At 42.5% G+C, this 26,331-nt stretch overlaps 2 protein-coding genes across 2 annotated transcripts; both read right to left on the bottom strand.

Moving 5' to 3' along the window:
• Positions 1 to 646: 646 nt before the first annotated feature.
• Positions 647 to 8,256, bottom strand: LOC124025653 (zinc finger protein 791-like). The gene is made up of 4 exons (XM_046338988.1): positions 7,478 to 8,256; positions 7,013 to 7,110; positions 6,705 to 6,882; positions 647 to 2,342 (listed from the first exon to the last, which is right to left on the bottom strand). Exons 1-4 carry the CDS (start codon positions 7,893 to 7,895, stop codon positions 1,642 to 1,644), a joined length of 1,395 nt encoding a protein of 464 aa, XP_046194944.1. The 5' UTR covers positions 7,896 to 8,256; the 3' UTR covers positions 647 to 1,641.
• Positions 8,257 to 16,621: 8,365 nt separating this feature from the next.
• LOC124025654 (zinc finger protein with KRAB and SCAN domains 7-like) lies at positions 16,622 to 25,590 on the bottom strand. Its single transcript, XM_046338989.1, has 4 exons — positions 24,979 to 25,590; positions 24,512 to 24,609; positions 24,204 to 24,381; positions 16,622 to 18,817 (listed from the first exon to the last, which is right to left on the bottom strand). Exons 1-4 carry the CDS (start codon positions 25,325 to 25,327, stop codon positions 18,102 to 18,104), a joined length of 1,341 nt encoding a protein of 446 aa, XP_046194945.1. The 5' UTR covers positions 25,328 to 25,590; the 3' UTR covers positions 16,622 to 18,101.
• Positions 25,591 to 26,331: the final 741 nt, after the last annotated feature.

Consider the following 26,331-nt stretch of genomic DNA (forward strand, 5'->3'; position numbering starts at 1 on the left):
ACCTTTGAGAGTGTGGGAAGGGTCTGTGGACACTTAAGGGACAGTTATGTTGAGTGTGTTTCATTTGGTGACCTCAGAGAGGACAGGAAACACACATAACTATGTCTCAATGTGTACATTTCTCAATTATGGGGTTTGCATCTAATTATTGTATAAAATGAATGAGTAAAGATGCAACTATATATGAAATGATGTCATGTGATGTTAAACCTTTAATGTGAGAGAATTGTATTCCTTTAAAAGTGTAACTAAGTCATTGGTCCGTCCCCGAGGGCACAGACATGATCTGGTGTCATGGAACCGCCTATCCTATTGTTACGAATAAAAGCCCCTCCTGAAAAAAAAATCCTCTTCAGACTGAGCAAACCGCAGCATGAGCTGTGATTGCGAATAGTTTAGACAGCGCATACATCGGTGTAAGCTGAATACTTATACTGTTCCCAGGCCGTCATTGAAAATAAGAATGTGTTCTTAACTGACTTGCCTGGTTAAATAAAGGTAAAATATTTTTTGTTGTTGTTTTTTTTTTAAATTCCACGATAATTTGCAAATAAATTCATGAAAAATCCTACAATGTGATTTTCTCGATTTTTTTCTTCTCATTTTGTCTGTCATAGTTGAAGTGTACCTATGATGAAAATTACAGGCCTCTCTCATCTTTTTAAGTGGGAGAACTTGCACAATTGGTGGCTGACTAAATACGTTTTTGCCCCAATGTATGTACATTTCCGACTTCAACTGTACTTATCAACTGTGTGTAATGAACCCTTAGCCCAGTAGGGAATGTTCCCTATCATTCGTTAGTAACCAGTATCTACTGTTTGTTTCTCAGTCCACACCCACTTCCCTTTGTCCACCAAGCCGTCATATCGGCTTAGCCCAGTAGGGAATCTTCCCTATCATTCGTTAGTAACCAGTATCTACTGTTTGTTTGCGCATTTCTGTGATTATTTAGTTAGTAAATAAATGATTAAGCCAACTGGTGTATGGATGATTTATTTAAAAAAAAGGCTGGGTTCGTGCAGATAACCAACAATTTACGACGTTTGGAATGAGACTGATGTGAGGTAAAGAATAATTCATTAATATAAAAGACCAATTGAACAGATAATAAAATATCAGAAGAGTTACATTCGGAAAAGTATAACTTTGTAATCTGAAGTCTTTCCGTGGTGCCCCGACTTCCTAGTTAATTAAATGTACATGATTGGTTTAATCACGTAATAATAATTACAGAGAATTGACTTAATAAAATAAGTCTTCACTTTTAATGATGGCAAAGACACAACAATATTCAATTCATATTTTCAAATGAAAACACACAAATATATTTTTGAGTATACTTTGTACCATTCAATTTCATGTGGTATAAACAAGTAAACACATTCTCAGTCAACAATATAAGACAATTGGGAGCACTGTGTATGTTCTCTGATGAATTTTAATGTGATGTGAAATATACATTTACACACAAGGAGAAGTCATTATTCTCTCCTGTGTGGATTCTCACATGTTTTTTACGCTACTGATGAGTAAAATGCCTTCCCCCCAGTCTGAACATTTGTAAGGCTTCTCCCCTGTGTGTGGTCTCATGTCTTCTTTCAGGTGTCCTAATTGGGTAAAAACGCAGTGGTAAGATTTCTACCCTGTGTGAATTCGCTCGTGCTCTTTCAGGCTTCCTGACCGGCTAAAACTCTTTCCACACTGGGCGCAACGGAAAGGCTTCTCCCCTGTGTGTATTCGCAAATGATCTTTGAGGGTGTCTAACCGCTTAAAACTCTTTCCACACTGGGAGCAATGGTGAGGCTTCGCTCCTGTGTGTATCCTCTCATGTCTTTTCATGTTAACTAAATGGTTAAAACTCTTTCCACAAATGGAACAGTAGTAAGGCTTCTCCCCTGTGTGAATTCGCTCATGAGCTTCCAGCTTAACTAACGCCGTAAAACTCTTTCCACACTGGGAGCAGTGGTATGGCTTCTCCCCTGTGTGTATCCTCCCGTGTCTTTTCATGTTTCCTAACTGGTTAAAACTATTTCCACACTGGCCGCAATGGTATGGCTTCTCTCCTGAGTGTATTCGCTCATGAGCTTTCAGGCTTCCTAACAGGCTAAAACTCTTTCCACACTGGCCGCAATGGTATGGCTTCTCTCCCGTGTGTATTCGCTCATGAGCTTTGAGGCTTCCTAACCGGCTAAAACTATTTCCACACTGGGTGCAATGGTACGGCTTCTCTCCTGTGTGTGTCCTCTCAGGTCTTTTCAGGCTTCCTAACTTGATCTGGGAGCAGAGGTGTCGTCTTGATGTTGTGGAGGTCTTTGGTTCCTCCAAGTTTGGTTTTCCTCCTGCCAAAGACAGTGTTTATATAAAAAGAGACCAGAATGAAACCTCCACTCCCCAATTTTGTGTAAATTTGTTTACATTGCTTTGCCAAGATAATCCATCCACGTGACAGGTGTAGCATATCAAAAATCTGATTAAACAGCATTACACAGGTGTACCTTGTGCTGGGCACAATAAAAAGCCACTCTAAAATGTACAGTTGTCACACAACACAATGCCACAGATGTCTCAAGTTTTGAGGGAGTGTGCAAATGGATTGGGGACTGCAGGAATATCCACTGGAGCTGCTACTAGAGAATGTAATGTTGCATTCTCTACCATCAGCCGCCTCCAACGACTTTTTAGAGAATTTGGAAGTCCGACCAACAGGCCTCACAACCGCAGATCAAGGACCACCACATTGTCTGAGATCAGCCACCCGGACATCTGATGAAACTGAGGAGTATTTATCCTTGAGGACAATTTAACAAAGCCCTTTTGTGGGGAAAACTAATTCTGATTCGATGGGCCTGGCTCCCAAGTGGGTGGGCTTACGCCCCAACAGACCCACCAATGGCTGCGCCCCTGCCCAGTCATGTGAAGTCCATAGATTAGGGCCTAATAAATGTATTTACGTTGACTACTTTCCTAATTTGAACTGTAAATCATTTAAATTGTTGTTTTCATATCTGTTCAGTATATACATACAGTGGGGAGAACAAGTATTTGATACACTGCCGATTCTGCAGGTTTTCCTACTTACAAAGCACGTAGAGGTCAGTAAGTTTTTATCATAGATACACTTCAACTGTGAGAGACGGAATCTAAACATTTTAAAAATCCAGAAAATCACATTGCATGATTTTTAAGTAATTAATTTGCATTTTATTGCATGACATAAGTACTTGATCACCTACCAACCAGTAAGAATTCCAGCTCTCACAGACATGTTAGTTTTTATTTAAGGATCCCTCCTGTTCTCCACTCGTTACCTGTATAAAAGACACCTGTCCACACACTCAATCAAACAGACTCCAACCTCTCCACAATGGCCAAGACCAGAGAGGGTGTAAGGACATCAGGGATAAAATTGTAGACCTGCACAAGGCTGGGATGGGCTACAGGACAATAGGCAAGCAGCTTGGTGAGAAGGCAACAACTGTTGGCGCAATTATTAGAAAATAATTAGTAACACACTATGCCGTCATGGATTAAAATCCTGCAGCGCACGCAAGGTACTCCCTGCTCAAGCCAGCGCATGTCCAGGCCCGTCTGAAGTTTGCCAATGACCATCTGGATGATCCAGAGGAGGAATGGGAGAAGGTCATGTGGTATGATGAGACAAAAATAGAGCTTTTTGGTCTAAACTCCACTCGCTGTTTTTGGAGGAAGAAGAAGGATGAGTACAACCCCATGAACACCATCCCAACCGTGAAGCATGGAGGTGGAAACATCATTCTTTGGGGATGGATGGATGGGGCCATGTATCGCGAGATCTTGGTCAACAACCTCCTTCCCTCAGTAAGAGTATTGAAGATGGGTCGTGGCTGGGTCTTCCAGCATGACAACGACCCGAAACACACATCCAGGGCAACTATGGAGTGGCCCCGTAAGAAGCAACTCAAGGTCCTGGAGTAGCCTAGACAGTCTCCAGACCTGAACCCAATAGAAAATTGTTGGAGCGAGCTGAAAGTACGTATTGCCCAGCGACAGCCCCGAAACCTGAAGGATCTGGAGAAGGTCTGTATGGAGGAGTGGGCCAAAATCCCTGCTGCAGTGTGTGCAAACCTGGTCAAGAACTACAGGAAACATATGATCTCTGTAATTGCAAACAAAGGTTTCTGTACCAAATATTAAGTTCTGCTTTTCTGATGTATCAAATACTTATGTCATGCAATAAAATGCAAATTAATTACTTAAAAATCATACAATGTGATTTCCTTGATTTTTGTTTTAGATTTCGTCTCTTTCCCCCCTTCTGATGACCAGGTGGCGAATCGCATCTCTGCATGTCTGGCAGACATATCAGTGTGGATGACGGATCACCACCTCAAGCTGAACCTCGGCAAGACGGAGCTGCTCTTCCTCCCGGGGAAGGACTGCCCGTTCCATGATCTCGCCATCACGGTTGACAACTCCATTGTGTCCTCCTCCCAGAGCGCTAAGAACCTTGGCGTGATCCTGGACAACACCCTGTCGTTCTCAACCAACATCAAGGCGGTGGCCCGTTCCTGTAGGTTCATGCTCTACAACATCCGCAGAGTACGACCCTGCCTCACACAGGAAGCGGCGCAGGTCCTAATCCAGGCACTTGTCATCTCCCGTCTGGATTACTGCAACTCGCTGTTGGCTGGGCTCCCTGCCTGTGCCATTAAACCCCTTCAACTCATCCAGAACGCCGCAGCCCGTCTGGTGTTCAACCTTCCCAAGTTCTCTCACGTCACCCCGCTCCTCCGTTCTCTCCACTGGCTTCCAGTTGAAGCTCGCATCCGCTACAAGACCATGGTGCTTGCCTACGGAGCTGTGAGGGGAACGGCACCTCAGTACCTCCAGGCTCTGATCAGGCCCTACACCCAAACAAGGGCACTGCGTTCATCCACCTCTGGCCTGCTCGCCTCCCTACCACTGAGGAAGTACAGCTCCCGCTCAGCCCAGTCAAAACTGTTCGCTGCTCTGGCCCCCCAATGGTGGAACAAACTCCCTCACGACGCCAGGACAGCGGAGTCAATCACCACCTTCCGGAGACACCTGAAACCCCACCTCTTTAAGGAATACCTAGGATAGGATAAGTAATCCCTCTCACCCCCCCCCTTTAAGATTTAGATGCACTATTGTAAAGTGACTGTTCCACTGGATGTCATAAGGTGAATGGACCAATTTGTAAGTCGCTCTGGATAAGAGCGTCTGCTAAATGACTTAAATGTAAATGTCTCTCACAGTTGAAGTGTACCTATGATAAAAAATTACAGACCTCTACATGCTTTGTAAGTAGGAAAACCTGCAAAATCGGCAGTGTGTCAAATACTTGTTCTCCCCACTGTGTATAGAGAACCAGTCAAAGGTGGACACACCTACTCATTCAAGGGTTTTTCTTTATTTTTCAAAACTATTTTCTACATTGTAGAATAATAGTGAAGACATCAAAACTATGAAATAACACAAATGGAATCATGTAGTAAACAAAAAAAAGTGTTAAACAAATCAAAATATATTTTATATTTGAGATTCTTCAAAGTAGCCACCCTTTGTCTTGATGACAGCTTTGCACACTCTTGGCATTCTCTCAACCAGCTTCATGAGGTAGTCATCTGGAAAGCATTTCAATTAACAGGTGCCTTGTTTAAATATTAATTTGTGTTTTTCCTTCTTAGTGCGTTTGAGCCAATCGGTTGTCTTGTGACAAGTTAAAGGGGTATACAGAAGACAGCCCTATTTGGTAAAAGACCAAGTCCAAATGGCTCAAATAAGCAAAGAGAGACAACAGTCCATCATTACCTGAAGACATGGTCAGTCAATACCGAATATTTCAAGAACATTGAAAGTTTCTTTAAGTACAGTCGCAAAAAACATCAAAAGCTACGATGAAAATGGCTCTCATGAGGACCTCCACAGGAAAGGAAGACCCACTCACTTCATTTACTTACCAGCCTCAGAAATTGCAGCCCAAATAAATGATTTACAGAGTTCAATTAAGAGACACAACTCAACATCAACTGTTCAGAGGAGACTGCGTCAAGAAGCATGAGCAATGGACCGGTGGAAATCTGTCCTTTGGTCTGATGAGTCCAAATTTGAGATTTCCGGTTCCAACCGACATGTCTGTGAGACGCAGAGTAGGTGAACGGATGATCTCCACGTGTGTTTCCCACCGGGAAGCATTGATGAGCTTTCATGAGTGATGGTGCTTTGCTGGTGACACTGTTTGTGATTTATTTAGAATTCAAGTCACACTTAACCAGCATCGCTACCACAGCATTCTGCAGCGATACACCATCCCATCTGGTTTGTGCTTAGTGGGACTATCATTTGTTTTTCAACAGGACAATGACCCAACCACAACCAGGCTGTGTAAGTGCTATTTGACCAAGAAGGAGAGTGATGGAGTGCTGCATCAGATGACCTGTCCTTCACAATCACCCAACTTCAACCCAAATTGAGAAGAATTGAGATGAGTTGGACCGCAGAGTGACGGAAAAGTAGCCAACATGTGCCCAGCATGTGGGAACTCCTTCAAGACTGTTGGAAAATCATTCCAGGTTAAGCTGGTTGAGAGAATACCAAGAGTGTGCAAAGTTGTTTTTGGTTTAGTCGGGGACAGCCCTATTGGGAACAGATACCAATGGGCAGATCTATTTTATTTGTTCAAACTAAACTACAGCACTTACTTTGATGTGTCAAATCTGATCCTTTCTTCTCTGCTCCTCCTCTCACAGTTCCCCTCAGCCCTGTTGTTTTCCTGCAGTCCACCAGCAGCACAGACAACCTCTTCATACCCAGCAGTAAGGTGCTACCAGGAGAGGCACGACACATGGACTCCGGGAGGGAGGAAGGGCTAGCATTGTCCTGGTAACCATAAAGAGGGGACACAGATGCACATCATTATGGATGCTGATGTCACTGTTGTCATAAAGTGCCTTACAGAAACCCAGCCCCCGATAGAGCAAGCTGTATGTTAGACCAGACCAAGCTGTACCATCTGGTGTTCTGATCTGGAGAGACTCTTCTCTGTCTCGTCAGCATCAGGATGTTGTTGAGTCTCCCCAGAGGATCCACGATAGTCATGTCTCTCTCCTGTGTTAATGAGAACATCAAACAGATGGTGAACTTATTACCATCATCAATTATTACTGTCTATTACAGTCATAGGGTCTTATCAGAGGCATTAATATCTCTAAATTAATTGGGTGCCTTGTGTCCCTTTGATATTTTAAGTATAAATTATGCTCCATTGTTACATTTTAAAAGCCTGTTATATATAATTAAATCTCATTTAAAAGGCCAAAAAATATATGTAGCAATGGCAGATTGACCCTTTAACAATTTAAATAGTACTGAACATCACATTGAAGTGAAGAACTTCAGTAGAATGCCCCTTAAAAACCACACATTAGTTCAACAACTGCATAGTTTGTGCCCCTGTTTTTAAGACAGTACTCACTGGTGTTAATCTGATATTCTGTCTCCTCCTCTTTCACTCCCAAAACCTCTTCCTCCTTCACCTTTACTGAGATAGAACCTTTTAGAGAGGAAGAGGATGCTTTCTCTTCTTTCCCTATAACAGCCTCCTCTTCCCCCTCTTCCATTCTGAAAGGTTCTTTCTCTCCTTCCACTGTAATATCCTCCTCCTCTTCGTCTTTCACGACAATGTCCAGCGCCAGAGCTTCTTTCTCTCCTTTCACTGTAATATCCTCCTCTTCGTCTTTCACGACAATGTCCAGAGGCAGAGCTTCTTTCTCTCCTTTCACTGTAATATCCTCCTCTTCGTCTTTCACGACAATGTTCAGCGCCAGAGCTTCTTTCTCCGGACAGCAGACATCCTCTTCTTTAGCAGGGGATGAGTAGTTTAATGAGCTCATGGTCAGGGATGTTAGCTAGCTAGTTAGCATTAGCGAATAGCCTAGTGCTAGGCTCAGTATCAATCTTTAACACATTTGCAACTCGAACAAGCAAATTAGGTTCAAGTTAACGTCAACTGAAATGTGTTTTATACACTGGGATTAGCTAATGTACATTAACATGGCCTAAAACGTCAATATTTCACTTTTATGTTGGCTAGCAAGCTACGGACGCGGTTGAAATAGTATCCGTGTTGTTGTTCCTGAAGAAGCGTCCGTCCAGTCCATTATACGTCACACAAGAAGCATCACCTGAAAGAAGCTCATCGCCATCTGCTGGCTGGAGTGGGTAACGCAGTTTGGAAACAATAGTTACTACACTTTTTGTGTTGGAAAGAACGTCATAATTATTTAACAATAAGCTGATACATTTTCTCTTACGTCTTACAACTACTACTTTCCTGTACACAGACGTAGAAGCGTAATATGAATATGTAGATGATGAATAAATACTTCCATGAATAGGAAGTGTGTTTATACACATTTACTCTGTTAATTTTTTATCTAGATGTGACCATACTATTCCCTTAAAGCTACGCTACAAAGCTACAACAGGTGTAGACATTATAGTAAAATTCTTACTGACAAGCCCTTAACCAACAATGTAGTTAAGAAAAATAAGAGGTAAGAAAAAAAGTTACACAATAAAAAAACTATACCGTGGCTACAGAGTCAATGTGGAGGCTGTATACAGGAGGTACCAGAACAGAGTCAATGTGGAGGCTATATACAGGGGGTACTGGCAGAGAGTCAATGTGGAGGCTATATACAGGGGGTACCAGTACAGAGTCAATGTGGAGGCTATATACAGGAGGTACTAGTACAGAGTCAATATGGAGGCTATATACAGGAGGTACCTGTACAGAGTCAATGTGGAGGCTATATACAGGAGGTACCAGTACAGAGTCAATGTGGAGGCCATATACAGGAGGTACCAGTACAGAGTCCATGTGGAGGCTATATACAGGAGGTACCAGTACAGAGTCCATGTGGAGGCTATATACTGGGATGTACTGGTACAGAGTCAATGTGGAGGCTATATACAGGAGGTACCAGTACAGAGTCAATGTGGAGGCTATATACAGGGGGTACCAGTACAGAGTCAATGTGGAGGCTATATACAGGAGGTACCAGTACAGAGTCAATGTGGAGGCTATATACAGGGGGTACCGACAGAGAGTCATAGTGGAGGCTATATACAGGGGGTACCAGTACAGAGTCAATGTGGAGGCTATATACAGGGGGTACCAGTACAGAATCAATGTGGAGTCTATATACAGGGGGTACCAGTACAGAATCAATGTGGAGGCTATATACAGGGGGTACCAGTACAGAGTCAATGTGGAGGCTATATACAGGGGGTACCAGTACAGAGTCAATGTGGAGGCTATATACAGGGGGTACCAGTACAGAATCAATATGGAGGCTATATACAGGAGGTACCAGTACAGAGTCAATGTGGAGGTGTTGTAGTTATTGTTACATATAGAGACAGATATGACAGTATTGAGCAAAGACAGGTTACATTAGACCACAAACAGAAAGCGGAATTCAGAGATTAAACAGACATAAGTGCTTAGGGTAAAGGACATAAGTGCTTAGGGTAAAGGACATAAGTGCTTAGGGTAAAGGACATAAGTGCTTAGGGTAAAGGACATAAGTGCTTAGGGTAAAGGACATAAGTGCTTAGGGTAAAGGACATAAGTGCTTAGGGTAAAGGACATAAGTGCTTAGGGTAAAGGACATAAGTGCTTAGGGTAAAGGACATAAGTGCTCAGGGTAAGATAGACATATATTAATTTTAGGACACGAGGGTCCTGCCACCATTGTAATCTAATCCAGAGCGGATACAGGCGTTATTAGACATGAACATGGAGGAAGCCTGGACTGAAAGATAATGGTGGCCGATGACCAGAGGGAAGTAACTCCATTAACATATGGAATGGACTCCTATACTGTGTGTGTATAAAGACAGAGCTCTGGGAAGGTGTGTGTTCCGCGGACCATCTAGGCTTCTGATATGTTTGTATTAAAAGCCTATATTGAATTCACAAGTTCTTGTAAGTGTTATATTTTGAAACGATCCTCCACGACACCTACTAGCTGCCATCGATTCCCTTTCCTTTTTGTTTCTGTTATTTGGGTCTAATTGGTAACACCTGTTTTGAGTTTAGTTTTGTTTGTAGGCTATTTAAGGGCACTAGGCCCGCTGTGTGGGCTTGTTCTCTGTTTTATGGTGTTGGTTTATTTTGTGGTCTCTATTTTTCCAGACAGTTTAGTCCTGTTTGTTTGGACGGGTTGTTTCATGGGCCCTTGTGTTTTACATGTCCGTTTTCGCTGTCTTTGGAATAAAGATCCACGTTCGGAACTAACCTGCTCTCTGCGCTTGACTCCTCCACCCACAATTCCTAGAAGCCGTAACATAACTGCCATGTTGACGGGTAGAAAGACAAAATTGTTACCTTGTTAGCTCAGAGATTGGATCTAGCACCTTTACGGTTACTGGCACAATTTTCTAACCACCTGCCGTCTCTACAGTCATGGCCACAAGTTTTGAGAATGACACAAATATTAATTTCCACAAAGTTTGCTGCTTCAGTGTCTTTAGATATTTTTGTCAGATGTTACTATGGAATAGTGAAGTATAATTACAAGCATTTCATAAGTGTCAAACACTTTTATTGACAATTACATGAAGTTGATGCAAAGAGTCAATATTTGCAGTGTTGACCCTTCTTTTTCAAGACCTCTGCAATCCACCCTGACATGCTGTCAATTAACTTCTGGGCCACATCCTGACTGATGGCAGCCCATTATTGCATAATCAATGCTTGGAGTTTGTCAGAATTTGTGGGGTTTTGTTTGTCCACCTGCCTCTTGAGGATTGAACACCAATGCTCAATGGGATTAAGGTCTGGGGAGTTTCCTGACGATGGACCCAAAATATCGATGTTTTGTTCCCCCGAGCCACTTAGATATCACTTTTGCCTTATGGCAAGGTGCTCCATCATGCTGGAAAAGCCATTGTTCATCACCAAACTGTTCCTGGATGGTTGGGAGAAGTTGCTCTCGGAGGTTGTGTTGGTACCATTCTTTATTCATGGCTGTGTTCTGAGTAAAAATTGTGAGTGAGCCCACTCCCTTGGCTGAGAAGCAACCCCACACTTGAATGGTATCAGGATGCTTTACTGTTGGCATGACACAGGACTGATGGTAGCGCTCACCTTGTCTTTTCTGGACAAGCTTTTTTCCGGAAGCCCCAAACAATCAGAAATGGGATTCATGAGAGAAAATGACTTTACCCCAGTCCTCAGCAGTCCAATCCCTGTACCTTTTGCAAAATATCAGTCTGTCCCTGATATTTTCCCTGGAGAGAAGTGGCTTCTTTGCTGCCCTTCTTGACAACAGGCCATACTCCAAAAGTCTTCACCTCACTGTGCGTGCAGATGCCCTCACACCTGCCTGCTGCCATTCCTGAGCAAGCTCTGTACTGATGGTGCCCCAATCCTGCAGCTGAATCAACTTTAGGAGCCTGGAGCTTGCTGGACTTTCTTGGGCACCCTGAAGCCTTCTTCACAACAATTGAACCGATCTCCTTGAAGATCTTGATGATCCGATAAATGGTTGATTTAGGTGCAATCTTACTGGTCGCAATATCCTTGCCTGCAAAGCAATGATGACGGCACGTGTTTCCTTGCAGGTAACCATCGTTGACAGAGGAAGAACAATGATTCCAAGCACCACCCTTCCTTCGAAGCTTCCAGTCTGTTATTCTGGAAGAATTTGTTCTTAACTAGTTAAATAAAGGTAAAAAATTAAATAGAAATTACAAATTCGAACCCAATCAGCATAACAGAGACTCCAGCTTTGTCCTCGTCAACACTCACACCTGTGTTAACGAGAGAATCACTGACATGATGTCAGCTGGTCCTTTTGTGGCAGGGCTGAAATGCAGTGGAAAAGTTTTTGGGGGATTCAGTTCATTTGAATGGCAAAGAGGGACTTTGCAATTAATTGCAATTCATCTGATCACTCTTCATAAGATTCTGGAGTATCTTCAAAAAACCTGCTCAAGAGCACTCAGGACCTCAAACTGGGGCAAAGGTTCACCTTCCAACAGGACAACGACCCTAAGCACACAGCAAAGACAACATAGAAGTGGCTTTGGGACAAGTCTCTGAATGTCCTTGAGTGGCCCAGCCAGAGCCCGGATTTGAACCCGATCGAACAACTCTGAAGAAATCCTGAAAATAGCTGCGCAGTGACGCTCTCCATCCAACCTGACAGATCTTGAGAGGATCTGCAGAGAAGAATGGGAGAAACTTCACAAATACAGGGGTGCCAAGATTGTAGTGTCATACCCAAGGCGGCTTGAGGCAATAATCACTGCCAAAAGTGCTTCAACAAAGCACTGAGTTAAGGTTCTGAATACTTATTTAAATGTGATATTTCAGTTTTAATATTTAAATGCATTTGCAAACATTTCTAAAATCCTGTATTTGCTTCGTCATTATAGGGTGTTGTTGTGCAGATTCATGAGGAAAACCTCCCAATTTAATCAATTTTAGAATATTCCAGTAAATTCAGGAAGTAAACTGAAAATTCCAATTCTCTTCTATGGTTTTCAATGAGGAAAATGTGGAATTTAGTTTACTTTATTAATTGACTGGAAATGAAATGGATTTGACTCCAACCCTGGTTTTACTACAAATCTGTCAACGTCATCATTTAGTCAATCGATGTTATAATGCATAAAGATCACAGATGTGCCTGTTCTCATTCAGAGTAAATTATTCTAATTGAATAAAACAGAATTAAACAAATCAATTGTATTATGCACCTGAATAACTTCAACAACCTGGTTGATTCTCTGGTTGATTCTCTGGTTGATTCTCTGCTCAACAACATTGACTGTGAATCAATCTGGTTGATTCTCTGCTCAACAACACTGACTGTGAATCAATCTGGTTGATTCTCTGCTCAACAACACTGATCGCGTCAAACTTTGTTTTGTGTCCAGGCTGTCACTTTTGTCATCAGCTACTAACACCAGTGCTGCACCTTTGTCCTTGAGAGACTGGATGACGGCTTCCTGCTCCCTCTTCCATAGTCGGAACACTGATGGCTCAACATGGGCTTCCTGGTTATGAAAGAAAGTGTGGTGGTCAATGGTAGCCACTCCCATTGTTTGAAGCAGTTGTAGTCTTTGTTGGCATGTATCCAGACCCCAGAATGGTATTAGAAAGGAGCCTGTTCCCCACATGCTTCCTCACAATCATTGGCTGCCTCGACCACTCCCCCACCTGACCACAGGACCAGAATTGCTGACTGATCTTCATTCATACAGCCTTCATCACCGTCCCTGGAGTCTCTTCACTGTCTGATCTTCATTCCTACAGCCTTCATCTAATATAATAATAATAATATATGCCATTTAGCAGACGCTTTTATCCAAAGCGACTTACAGTCATGCGTGCATACATTCTACGTATGGGTGGTCCCGGGGATCAAACCCACTACCCTGGCGTTACAAGCGCCATGCTCTACCAACTGAGCTACACCGTCCCTGAAGTCTCTTCACTGTCTGATCTTCCTTCCTACAGCCTTCATCACCGCCCCTCGAGTCTCTTCACCGAGTAAGTAAAGGAAGTATAAGAAACCTATCCCATTCTACTTGTCTATTATCTTTGTTTAGAAATAGTCATTTGTGTGACCTAATGATTTTCCCTACAATTTATTTTAAGGATTTAGAAATATAGAAATGGTAGAACGAGGAATGTCAGAGTCTGGAATATAAATATACAGTTGGTTTAAAATGTATATGATGGTGTGTCTAGACATTACGGACTGTATATGAATATAAAAGGTGTGTACAGTAGTAGTTATATAGGATGAGCCTTGACTAGAATACAGAGTGGAGTACTGGGTGGTAGACGGCTAGTAACAGTGACTAAGTTCAGGGCAGGGTACTGGGCGGAGGCCGGCTAGAGGTGACTATTTAACAGTCTGATGACCTGGAGATAGATCACACATTAAGTATTGTGGTGGCAGCATCATGTTATGGGTATGCTTGTCACTGGCAGGGACTGGGGAGTTTATCAGGATCAAAAGAAATATGAAAGGAGCAAAGTGTAGACACTGTACAGCCTTAACTGTGGAGTGACCCCATAAAATGGGATGTCAGCCAACTCAGTGACAACCACAGAACACAACTATGTATAGTTTACACAAATATTAGTCTCTTAGCTCTTATTACAGGACTTTGACTGTGGTACACCACCCTCCATAACCAACCTATTGTGTGTATTGAACATTCATATTGGACAGCCTTACCTATAGAGTACCACCACCACCCATCAGCCCATTCTCTTCTTGATGTCAAAGCTGCATTGTATTGTTGCTATAGGAGTTAATGATTAATAATCCTATTTCAAGACACACTAAGATGTCACCATAGTATTCATTTAAAGCCCCTCTGTCAGATATAAATCAGAGTGGGAAACCAACTGACATGGAAACAATGGAGCAAATGTATCACTATCAGAGGGGTGTATTATGACATCAGATAGAACTACTCAGACATTCCAAATCAGGCTTCATCCACATCATGAAGGTGGATATTGATCCAACCATTTCAAAAGTAATGACCGGACTGATGGAAACAGGATATGCCTGTACACTTTTATAAATGCTGACAGACTATTTGTTACTTCGTTTGACAATTTGTTTTGTCTTTTTGTGTCAGTAAAAATGTCTAAGCGAGAAATGGCTGTGGAAACTCCTTTATGCGCAAATATTTATATAACAACCATCACATCTTAGTTAACTTGGAGTCACGTGATGATATATTGTGTGGTCCTCCCACTACGATTCGGGAACCCATGTAGTTTATTAGGCTACAGATGAAATAAGTTATGAACTTCACAGGGTGGTGAAACTATACGTGATGAGCTTGATGCTCCTTTCCAATACATTTTGAGGGTCTTATTCTGTGGACATCATGACCGATGCTATACTAATTGATTTAAAAAAACTGTATTTATCGAAGAAATGTTTAAAAAAGGTATCAATTTAGTGAATGACATCATAAATAGGACTGGGGGAGTGATGTCACACATGCAGCTAACACAGACATGGAAATGTCGGCTCTACCCAAAATTACAACCAATTAAATGCAGCATTACCACAAAAATGGAAGAGGCAAGTAGAAGGGGATAAAAGTAAGGAACTTGTATGTCGGTATTAAAGAACATAAATGGTTCAAGAAAAGTGTGATAAATAAAAACATTCACCAATTTCATTTAAGGACCAAAAGACTGACAGCTGTGCCATATAAATGTCAAAATGGTTGTGAAGAGATGTTCGATGTACCCATTCCATGGCACATGGTTTATGAATTGATACGCAAAACAACACTGGATTCAAAACGTCACATTTTTCAATATAAATTACCATACAAAATTCTTGCAACTAATAGAATGTTATATATATGGGAACGTAAGTCGCTCTGGATAAGAGCGTCTGCTAAATGACTTAAATTTAAATGTAAATGTAAGAGGGAACTATTGTAAAGTAGACTGTGTCTGTAGAGTGTGTATAAGATGTATGGATTGAAGGTAGAAGCAGAAGTGTTTATTAGTTTACTCCAATTGGGGGATCGGCGGAAGGGTTTGGGGGGAATAATAATAAAGGTATATTCTTTAAAACGTATGTATGTCTATACAGGTATGTGTATGTATATATGTGTATATGTATATGTCTATACAGGTATGTGTATGTATATATGTGTATATGTATGTCTATACAGGTATGTGTATATATATGTCTATATAGGTATGTGTATGTATATATGTGTATATATATGTCTATATAGGTATGTGTATGTATATATGTGTATATATATATGTCTATACAGGTATGTGTATGTATATATGTGTATATATATGTATGTCTATACAGGTATGTGTATGTATATATGTGTATATATATGTCTATACAGGTATGTGTATGTATATATGTGTATATATATGTATGTCTATACAGGTATATGTATGTATATATGTGTATATATATATGTCTATACAGGTATGTGTATGTATATATGTGTATATATATGTCTATATATGTATGTGTATGTATATATGTGTATATATATGTATGTCTATACAGGTATATGTATGTATATATGTGTATATATATGTCTATATATGTATGTCTATATATGTATGTGTATGTATATATGTGTATATATATGTATGTCTATACAGGTATATGTATGTATATATGTGTATATATATGTCTATACAGGTATGTGTATGTATATATGTGTATATATATGTCTATACAGGTATATGTATGTATATATGTGTATATATATGTCTATACAGGTATATGTATGTATATATGTGTATATATATGCATGTGTGTATGGATATATATATTTACCAATAATATGGGGGATTGGAAATGATGCAGACAATTACATTGGAAGCAACATTCTGTCCACAATATTAAGCTGATCTTCCCTCCAGAAGAAAACGGGGAAAAACGTTTATTCAACCAGTGGGAGGCTTGTAAATACCCCCAGGAAAGTAAAACAAAGAACTCTTCATTGAGACAATGATAAATAGCAATCCGTGGGAGACTTGTGGTGGATATTATAAACTAAGGATCTGCTGTAGTCCAAGTCAAACCAAGATTCTTTATTTCTGAGCTCAGAGAGAATAACAGAGTTACACAGCGCAGTGGAGACAGTCTGAATTCCTGATGCATTGAGTGATTAGCACATATCTTTATAGTTTCCTGTTCCTGGGCGGGACTTTATTCATACAAGGACACAGGTGTAAATTGGTTTGCAACACAGGATGATAGTCCCAAGAACAGGAGCTTATAATAGGACAGTTTCACAAGGTTAGTCACATACTCAGTTATGTGGACACACAAACAATTAACGTTTTCCATTACAGAGTCTGAACATTTTCATTTCATTAAATCATCAGTGGGCCAACAATGTAAATGTCAACAATGGAACTAATGCATCACATCCAAATATCACTTGATTATCTGTAGTGCTGGAGGAATGACACACCCAGATAAACACAAAGAGTTTAAAAAAGGACCATTTAAACACATGGACTCTGATCTATCCTACATTTGAACACAAGGAAACTGATTTACATTATATTCAAACTGACATACTCCATATTGTCATGATGTAATGTGATGTTAAACCTTTAATGTGAGAGAATTGTATTCCTTTAAAAGTGTAACTAAGTCATTGGTCCGTCCCCGAGGGCACAGACATGATCTGGTGTCATAGAACCGCCTATCCTATTGTTACGAATAAAAGCCCCCCCTAAAAAAAAATCCTCTTCAGACTGAGCAAACCAAATAGTTTAGACAACGCATACCTCGGTGTAAGCTGAGGTGGCACATTTGAGTACCAAGACTAGAAAACCATCCCACGTGGAGCATTGGCTACACGGCTGGAAATGGTTAAACTCTGAGACTATCAATCCCAACAGAGTAAGAGCATTGGTGGGTCTGTGGGGGCAGCTAGAAATGATGTAAACCTGGGATGCGAATGACGACAACCGCCGAAACATCTATTCTATGAGAACATTTCTGAATGGTAATCTGAGGTATCTATTCTAACCAAGAAAGACTTTGAACTTCAGGGAAACAGAAGGAGAGAGACTCAGATGAACTCTCCAGCAGACGGACCGGATTCCAACAGATCACAACGGCGTAAATATATATTGACTGCAATTATTCCTGAATGAGTGAGCATTCGTGTGCAAAGGATTAGCATTTCAAATAATATACAGTTGAAGTTGGAAGTTTACATACACTTAGTGGGGCAAAAAAGTATTTAGTCAGCCACCAATTGTGCAAGTTCTCCCAGTTAAAAAGATGAGAGAGGCCTGTAATTTTCATCATAGGTACACTACAACTATGACAGACAAAATGAGAAAGAAAAAAACAGAAATATTTATATATAAACAAGTAAACATTCTCTCCTGTGTGGATTCTCACATGTTTTTTACGCTACTGGTGAGTAAAATGCCTTCCCACCAGTCTGAACATTTGTAAGGCTTCTCCCCCGTGTGCGGTCTCATGTCTTCTTTCAGGTGTCCTAATTGGGTAAAAACGCATTGCACGCTGGGATCAGTGGTAAGATTTCTTCCCTGTGTGAATTCGCTCATGCACTTTCAGGTTTCCTGACTGGCTAAAACTCTTTCCACACTGAGCACAAAGGAAAGGCTTCTCCCCTGTGTGTATTCGCAAATGATCTTTGAGGATACCTAACAGCATAAAACTCTTTCCACACTGGGAGCAATGGTGAGGCTTCACTCCTGTGTGTATCCTCTCATGTCTTTTCATGTTAAGTAAATGGTTAAAACTCTTTCCACAATGGGAGCAGCAGTAAGGCTTCTCCCCTGTGTGTATTCGCAAATGATCTTTGAGGATACCTAACTGCATAAAACTCTTTCCACACTGGGAGCAATGGTGAGGCTTCACTCCTGTGTGTATCCTCTCATGTCTTTTCATGTTAAGTAAATGGTTAAAACTCTTTCCGCAATGGGAGCAGTGGTATGGCATCTCCCCTGTGTGAATTCGCTCATGTCTTTTCATGTTTCCTAACTGGCTAAAACTATTTCCACACTGGCCGCAATGGTATGGCTTCTCTCCTGAGTGTATTCGCTCATGAGCTTTCAGGCTTCCTAACAGGCTAAAACTCTTTCCACACTGGCCGCAATGGTATGGCTTCTCTCCTGTGTGTGTCCTCTCAGGTCTTTTCAGGCTTCCTAACTTGATCTGGGAGCAGAGGTGTCGTCTTGATGTTGTGGAGGTCTTTGGTTCCTCCAAGTTTGGTTTTCCTCCTGCCAAAGACAGTGTTTATATAAAAAGAGACTAGAATGAAATCTCCAATTTGTGTAAATTTGTTTACATTGCTTTGCCAAGATAATCCATCCACGTGACAGGTGTAGCATATCAAGAAGCTGATTAAACAGCATTACACAGGTGTACCTTGTGCTGCGGACAATAAAAAGCCACTCTAAAATATACAGTTGTCACACAACACAATGCCACAGATGTCTCAAGTTTTGAGGGAGTGTGCAAATGGATTGGGGACTGCAGGAATATCCACTGGAGCTGCTACCAGAGAATTGAATGTTGCATTCTCTACCATCAGCCGCCTCCAATGTCTTTTTAGAGAATTTGGAAGTCCGTCCAACAGGCCTCACAACCGCAGATCAAGGACCTCCACATCGTCTGAGATCAGCCACCCGGACATCTGATGAAACTGAGGAGTGTTTATCTCTGTAACAAAGCCCTTTTGTGGGGAAAACTCATTCTGATTCGCTGGGCCTGGCTCCCAAGTGGGTGGGCTTACGCACTTATCATAGGTACACTTCAACTGTGAGAGACAGAATCTAAAACAAAAATCCAGAAAATCACATCGTATGATTTTTAAGTAATTAATTTGCATTTTATTGCATGACAAAAGTATTTGATCACCTACCAACTAGTAAGAATTCCAGCTCTCACAGACCTGTTAGTTTTTCTTTAAGAAGCCCTCCTGTTCTCCACTGATTACCTGTATTAACTGCACCTGTTTGAACTTGTTACCTGTATAAAAGACACCTGTCCACACACTCAATCAAACAGACTCCAACCTCTCCACAATGGCCAAGACCAGAGAGCTGTGTAAGGACATCAGGGATAAAATTGTAGACCAGCACAAGGCTGGGATGGGCTACAGGACAATAGGCACGTAGCTTGGTGAGAAGGCAACAACTGTTGGCGCAATTATTAGAAAATGGAAGAAGTTCAAGATGACGGTCAATCACCCCCTGTCTGGGGCTCCATGAAAGATCTCACCTCGTGAGGCATCAATGATCATGAGGAAGGTGAGGGATCAGCCCAGAACTACACGGCAGGACCTGGTCAATGACCTGAAGAGAGCTGGGACCACAGTCTCAAAGGAAACCATTTTAGTAACACACTACGCCGTCATGGATTAAAATCCTGCAGGGCACGCAAGGTACTCCCTGCTCAAGCCAGCGCATGTCCAGGCCCGTCTGAAGTTTGCCAATGACCATCTGGATGATCCAGAGGAGGATTGGGAGAAGGTCATGTGGTCTGATGAGACAAAAAATAGAGCGTTTTGGTCTAAACTCCACTCGCCGTGTTTGGAGGAAGAAGAAGGATGAGTACAACCCCAAGAACACCATCCCAACCGTGAAGCATGGAGGTGGAAACATCATTCTATGGGGATGCTTTTCTGCAAAGAGGACAGGACGACTCCACCGTATTGAGGGGAGGATGGATGGGGCCATGCATCTCGATATCTTGGCCAACAACCTCCTTCCCTCAGTAAGAGCATTGAAGTTGGGTCGTGGCTGGGTCTTCCAGCATGACAACGACCCGAAACACACAGCCAGGGCAACTAAGGAGTGGCTCCGTAAGAAGCATCTCAAGGTCCTGACCTAGTCAGTCTCCAGACCTGAACCCAATATAAAATCTTTGGAGGGAGCTGAAAGTCCGTATTGCCCAGCGACAGCCACAAAACCTGAAGGATCTGGAGAAGGTCTGTATGGAGGAGTGGGCCAAAATCCCTGCAAACAAAGGTTTCTGTACCAAATATTAAGTTCTGCTTTTCTGATGTATCAAATACTTATGTCATGCAATAAAATGCAAATTAATTACTTAAAAATAATTTCCTTAATTTTTGTTTTAGATTCCGTCTCTCACAGTTGAAGTGTACCTATGATAAAAAATGACAGACCTCTACATGCTTTGTAAGTAGGAAAACCTGCAAAATCGGCAGTGTATCAAATACTTGTTCTCCCCACTGTGTATAGAGAACCAGTCAAAAGTTTGGACACACCTACTCATTTAAGGGTTTTTCTTTATTTTTTAAAACTATTTTCTACATTGTAGAATAATAGTGAAGACATCAAAACCAAGAAATAACACAAATGGAATCATGTAGTAAACAAAAAAAGTGTTAAACAAATCAAAATATATTTTATATTTGAGATTCTTCAAAGTAGCCACCCTTTGTCTTGATGACAGCTTTGCACACTCTTGGCATTCTCTCAACCAGCTTCATGAGGTAGTCATCTGGAAAGCATTTCAATTAACAGGTGCCTTGTTTAAATGTTAATTTGTGTTTTTCCTTCTGAGTGCGTTTGAGCCAATCAGTTGTCTTGTGACAAGTTAAAGGGGTATATGGCCAGCTCGGTCCTCCCCTCCTGCTCCGTGGCTCGATGACTCATTGCGCGCTCACGCCTCCCTGCGGACCTGGCATCCTTTCACTCCCTCCTCTCTACATTTTCCTCCTCTGTCTCTGCTGCTAAAGCCACTTTCTACCACTCTAAATTCCAAGCATCTGCCTCTAACCCTAGGAAGCTCTTTGCCACCTTCTCCTCCCTCCTGAATCCTCCTCCCCCTCCCCCCCTCCTCCCTCTCTGCAGATGACTTCGTCAACCATTTTGAAAAGAAGGTCGACGACATCCGATCCTCGTTTGCTAAGTCAAACGACACCGCTGGTTCTGCTCACACTGCCCTACCCTGTGCTCTGACCTCTTTCTCCCCTCTCTCTCCAGATGAAATCTCGCGTCTTGTGACGGCCGGCCGCCCAACAACCTGCCCGCTTGACCCTATCCCCTCCTCTCTTCTCCAGACCATTTCCGGAGACCTTCTCCCTTACCTCACCTCGCTCATCAACTCATCCCTGACCGCTGGCTACGTCCCTTCCGTCTTCAAGAGAGCGAGAGTTGCACCCCTTCTGAAAAAACCTACACTCGATCCCTCCGATGTCAACAATTACAGACCAGTATCCCTTCTTTCTTTTCTCTCCAAAACTCTTGAACGTGCCGTCCTTGGCCAGCTCTCCCGCTATCTCTCTCTGAATGACCTTCTTGATCCAAATCAGTCAGGTTTCAAGACTAGTCATTCAACTGAGATTGCTCTCCTCTGTATCACGGAGGCGCTCCGCACTGCTAAAGCTAACTCTCTCTCCTCTGCTCTCATCCTTCTAGATCTATCGGCTGCCTTCGATACTGTGAACCATCAGATCCTCCTCTCCACCCTCTCCGAGTTGGGCATCTCCGGCGCGGCCCACGCTTGGATTGCGTCTTACCTGACAGGTCGCTCCTACCAGGTGGCGTGGCGAGAATCTGTCTCCTCACCACGCGCTCTCACCACTGGTGTCCCCCAGGGCTCTGTTCTAGGCCCTCTCCTATTCTCGCTATACACCAAGTCACTTGGCTCTGTCATAACCTCACATGGTCTCTCCTATCATTGCTATGCAGACGACACACAATTAATCTTCTCCTTTCCCCCTTCTGATGACCAGGTGGCGAATCGCATCTCTGCATGTCTGGCAGACATATCAGTGTGGATGACGGATCACCACCTCAAGCTGAACCTCGGCAAGACGGAGCTGCTCTTCCTCCCGGGGAAGGACTGCCCGTTCCATGATCTCGCCATCATGGTTGACAACTCCATTGTGTCCTCCTCCCAGAGCGCTAAGAACCTTGGCGTGATCCTGGACAACACCCTGTCGTTCTCAACCAACATCAAGGCGGTGGCCCGTTCCTGTAGGTTCATGCTCTACAACATCCGCAGAGTACGACCCTGCCTCACACAGGAAGCGGCGCAGGTCCTAATCCAGGCACTTGTCATCTCCCATCTGGACTACTGCAACTCGCTGTTGGCTGGGCTCCCTGCCTGTGCCATTAAACCCCTTCAACTCATCCAGAACGCCGCAGCCCGTCTGGTGTTCAACCTTCCCAAGTTCTCTCACGTCACCCCGCTCCTCCGTTCTCTCCACTGGCTTCCAGTTGAAGCTCGCATCCGCTACAAGACCATGGTGCTTGCCTACGGAGCTGTGAGGGGAACGGCACCTCAGTACCTCCAGGCTCTGATCAGGCCCTACACCCAAACAAGGGCACTGCGTTCATCCACCTCTGGCCTGCTCGCCTCCCTACCACTGAGGAAGTACAGCTCCCGCTCAGCCCAGTCAAAACTGTTCGCTGTTCTGGCCCCCCAATGGTGGAACAAACTCCCTCACGACGCCAGGACAGCGGAGTCAATCACCACCTTCCGGAGACACCTGAAACCCCACCTCTTTAAGGAATACCTAGGATAGGATAAGTAATCCCTCTCACCCCCCCCCCTTTAAGATTTAGATGCACTATTGTAAAGTGACTGTTCCACTGGATGTCATAAGGTGAATGCACCAATTTGTAAGTCGCTCTGGAAAAGAGCGTCTGCTAAATGACTTAAATGTAAATGTGGTATACAGAAGACAGCCCTATTTGGTAAAAGACCAAGTCCAAATGGCTCAAATAAGCAAAGAGAAACAACAGTCCATCATTACTTGAAGACATGGTCAGTCAATACCGAATATTTCAAGAACATTGAAAGTTTCTTTAAGTACAGTCGCAAAAAAACATCAAAAGCTACGATGAAACTGGCTCTCATGAGGACCTCCACAGGAAAGGAAGACCCTCAGAAATTGCATCCCAAATAAATGATTTACAGAGTTCAATTAAGAGACACATCTCAACATCAACTGTTCAGAGGAGACTGTGTGAATCAAGAAGCATGAGCAATGGACCGGTGGAAATCTGTCCTTTGGTCTGATGAGTCCAAATTTGAGATTTCCGGTTCCAACCGACATGTCTGTGAGACGCAGAGTAGGTGAACGGATGATCTCCACATGTGTGTTTCCCACCGGGAAGCATTGATGAGCATTCATGAGTGATGGTGCTTTGCTGGTGACACTGTTTGTGATTTATTTTGAATTCAAGTCACACTTAACCAGCATCGCTACCACAGCATTCTGCAGCGATACACCATCCCATCTGGTTTGTGCTTAGCGGGACTATCATTTGTGTTTCAACAGGACAATGACCTAACCACAACCAGGCTGTGTAAGTGCTATTTGACCAAGAAGGAGAGTGATGGAGTGCTGCATCAGATAACCTGGCCTCCACAATCACCTTACCTCAACCCAAATTGAGATGGTTTGGGCTGAGTTGGACCGCAGAGTGACGGAAAAGTAGCCAACATGTGCCCAGCATATGTGGGAACTCCTTCAAGACTGTTGGAAAAGCATTCCAGGTTAAGCTGGTTGAGAGAATACCAAGAGTGTGCAAAGTTGTTTTTGTATTAGTCTGGGACAGCCCTATTGGGAAGAGATTCCAATGGGCAGATCTATTTTATTTGTTCAAACTAAACTACAGCACTTACTTTGATGTGTCAAATCCGATCCTTTCTTCTCTTCTCCTCCTCTCACAGTTCCTCTCAGCCCCGTTGTTTTCCTGCAGTCTACCAGCAGCACAGACAACCTCTTCATACCCAGCAGTAAGGTGCTACCAGGAGAGGCACGACACAGGGTCTCCGGGAAGGCGGAAGGGCTAGCGTTGTCCTGGTAACCATAAAGAGGGGACACAGACACATATCATTATGGATGCTGATGTCACTGTTGTCATAAAGTGCCTTACAGAAACCCAGACCCAGATAGAGCAAGCTGTTTGCTAGTCCAGACCAAGCTGTACCATCTGGTGTTCTGATCTGGAGAGACTCTTCTCTGTCTCGTCAGCATCAGGATGTTGTTGAGGCTCCCCAGAGGACCCACGATAGTCATGTCTCTCTCCTGTTTGAACGAGAACATCAAAAAGATGGTGAACTTATTACCATCATCTATTATTACTGTCTATTACAGTCATAGGGTCTTATCAGAGGCATTAATATCTCTAAATTAATTGGGTGCCTTTTGTGTCCCTTTGATATTTTAAGTATAAATTATGCTCCATTATTACATTTTAAAAGCCTGTTATATATAATTAAATCTCATTTAAAAGTCCCAAAAATATATGTAGCAATGGCAGATTGACCCTTTAACAATTTATATAGTACTGAACATCATATTGAAGTGAAGAACTTCAGTAGAATGCCCCTTAAAAACTACACATTAATTCAACAACTGCATAGTTTGTGCCCCTGTTTATAGGACAATACTCACTGGTGTTAATCTGATATTCTGTCTCCTCCTCTTTCACTCCCAAAACGTCTTCCTCCTTCACCTTTACTGAGATAGAACCTTTTAGAGAGGAAGAGGATGCTTTCTCTTCTTTCCCTATAACAGCCTCCTCTTCCTCCTTTTTCATTCTGAAAGGTTCTTTCTCTCCCTTCACTGTAATATCCTCCTCTTCGTCTTTCACGACAATGTCCAGAGCCAGAGCATCTTTCTCTCCTTTCACTGTAATATTCTCCTCTTCGTCTTTCACGACAATGTTCAGCGCCAGAGCTTCTTTCTCCGGACAGCAGACATCCTCTTCTTTAGCAGGGGATGAGTAGTTTAATGAGCTCATGGTCAGGGATGTTAGCTAGCTAGTTAGCATTAGCGAATAGCCTAGTGCTAGGCTCAGTATCAATCTTTAACAAATTTGCAAATTGAACAAGCACATTAGGTTCAAGTTAACGTCAACTGAAATGTGTTTTAAACACTGCGATTAGCTAATGTATATTAACATGGCCTAAAACGTCAATCTTTCAGTTTTACCTTGTCTAGCAAGCTACCGAGGTGGTTGAAATAGTATCCGTGTTGTTGTTCCTGAAGAAGCGTCCGTCCAGTCCATTATACGTCACACAAGAAGCATCACCTGAAAGAAGCTCATCGCCATCTGCTGACTGGAGTGGGTAACGCAGTTTGGAAACAATAGTTACTACACTTTTTGTATTGGAAAGAACGTCATAATAATTTAACAATAAGCTGATACATTTTCTCTTATGTCTTACAACTAATACTTTCCTGTACACAGACGTAGAAGCGTAATATGAATATGTAGATGATGAATAAATACTTCCATGAATAGGAAGTGTGTTTATACACATTTACTCTGTTAATTTATATCTAGATGTGACCATACTATTCCCTTAAAGCTACGCTACAAAGCTACAACAGGTGTAGACATTACCGTGAAATTCTTACTGACAAGCCCTTAACCAACAATGTAGTTAAGAAAAATAAGAGGTAAGAAAAAAAGTTACATGATAAAAAAACTATACCGTGGCTACAGAGTCAATGTGGAGGCTGTATACAGGGGGTACCAGTACAGAGTCAATGTTGAGGCTGTATACAGGGGGTACCAGAACAGAGTCAATGTGGAGGCTATATACAGGGGGTACTGGCAGAGAGTCAATGTGGAGGCTATATACAGGGGGTACCAGTACAGAGTCAATGTGGAGGCTATATACAGGAGGTACTAGTACAGAGTCAATATGGAGGCTATATACAGGAGGTACCTGTACAGAGTCAATGTGGAGGCTATATACAGGAGGTACCAGTACAGAGTCAATGTGGAGGCCATATACA

The sequence above is a fragment of the Oncorhynchus gorbuscha genome, unplaced genomic scaffold (genome assembly GCF_021184085.1).
Source record: "Oncorhynchus gorbuscha isolate QuinsamMale2020 ecotype Even-year unplaced genomic scaffold, OgorEven_v1.0 Un_scaffold_2326, whole genome shotgun sequence".
Classification (NCBI taxonomy): domain Eukaryota; kingdom Metazoa; phylum Chordata; class Actinopteri; order Salmoniformes; family Salmonidae; genus Oncorhynchus; species Oncorhynchus gorbuscha.

Excerpts from the sequence above, each read along its gene's own strand:
- LOC124025653 (XM_046338988.1), bottom strand. The coding sequence starts at position 7,895 with ATGAGCTCATTAAACTACTCATCCCCTGCTAAAGAAGAGGATGTCTGC. Across the intron at positions 6,883-7,012 it reads CCAGATCAGAACACCAGATG|GACAATGCTAGCCCTTCCTC; the intron begins GTACAGCTTGGT and ends TATGGTTACCAG. Across the intron at positions 2,343-6,704 it reads ATCAGATTTGACACATCAAA|GAGGAAAACCAAACTTGGAG; the intron begins GTAAGTGCTGTA and ends TGTCTTTGGCAG.
- LOC124025654 (XM_046338989.1), bottom strand. The coding sequence starts at position 25,327 with ATGAGCTCATTAAACTACTCATCCCCTGCTAAAGAAGAGGATGTCTGC. Across the intron at positions 24,610-24,978 it reads AGAATATCAGATTAACACCA|GAGAGAGACATGACTATCGT; the intron begins GTGAGTATTGTC and ends TCGTTCAAACAG. Across the intron at positions 24,382-24,511 it reads CCAGATCAGAACACCAGATG|GACAACGCTAGCCCTTCCGC; the intron begins GTACAGCTTGGT and ends TATGGTTACCAG.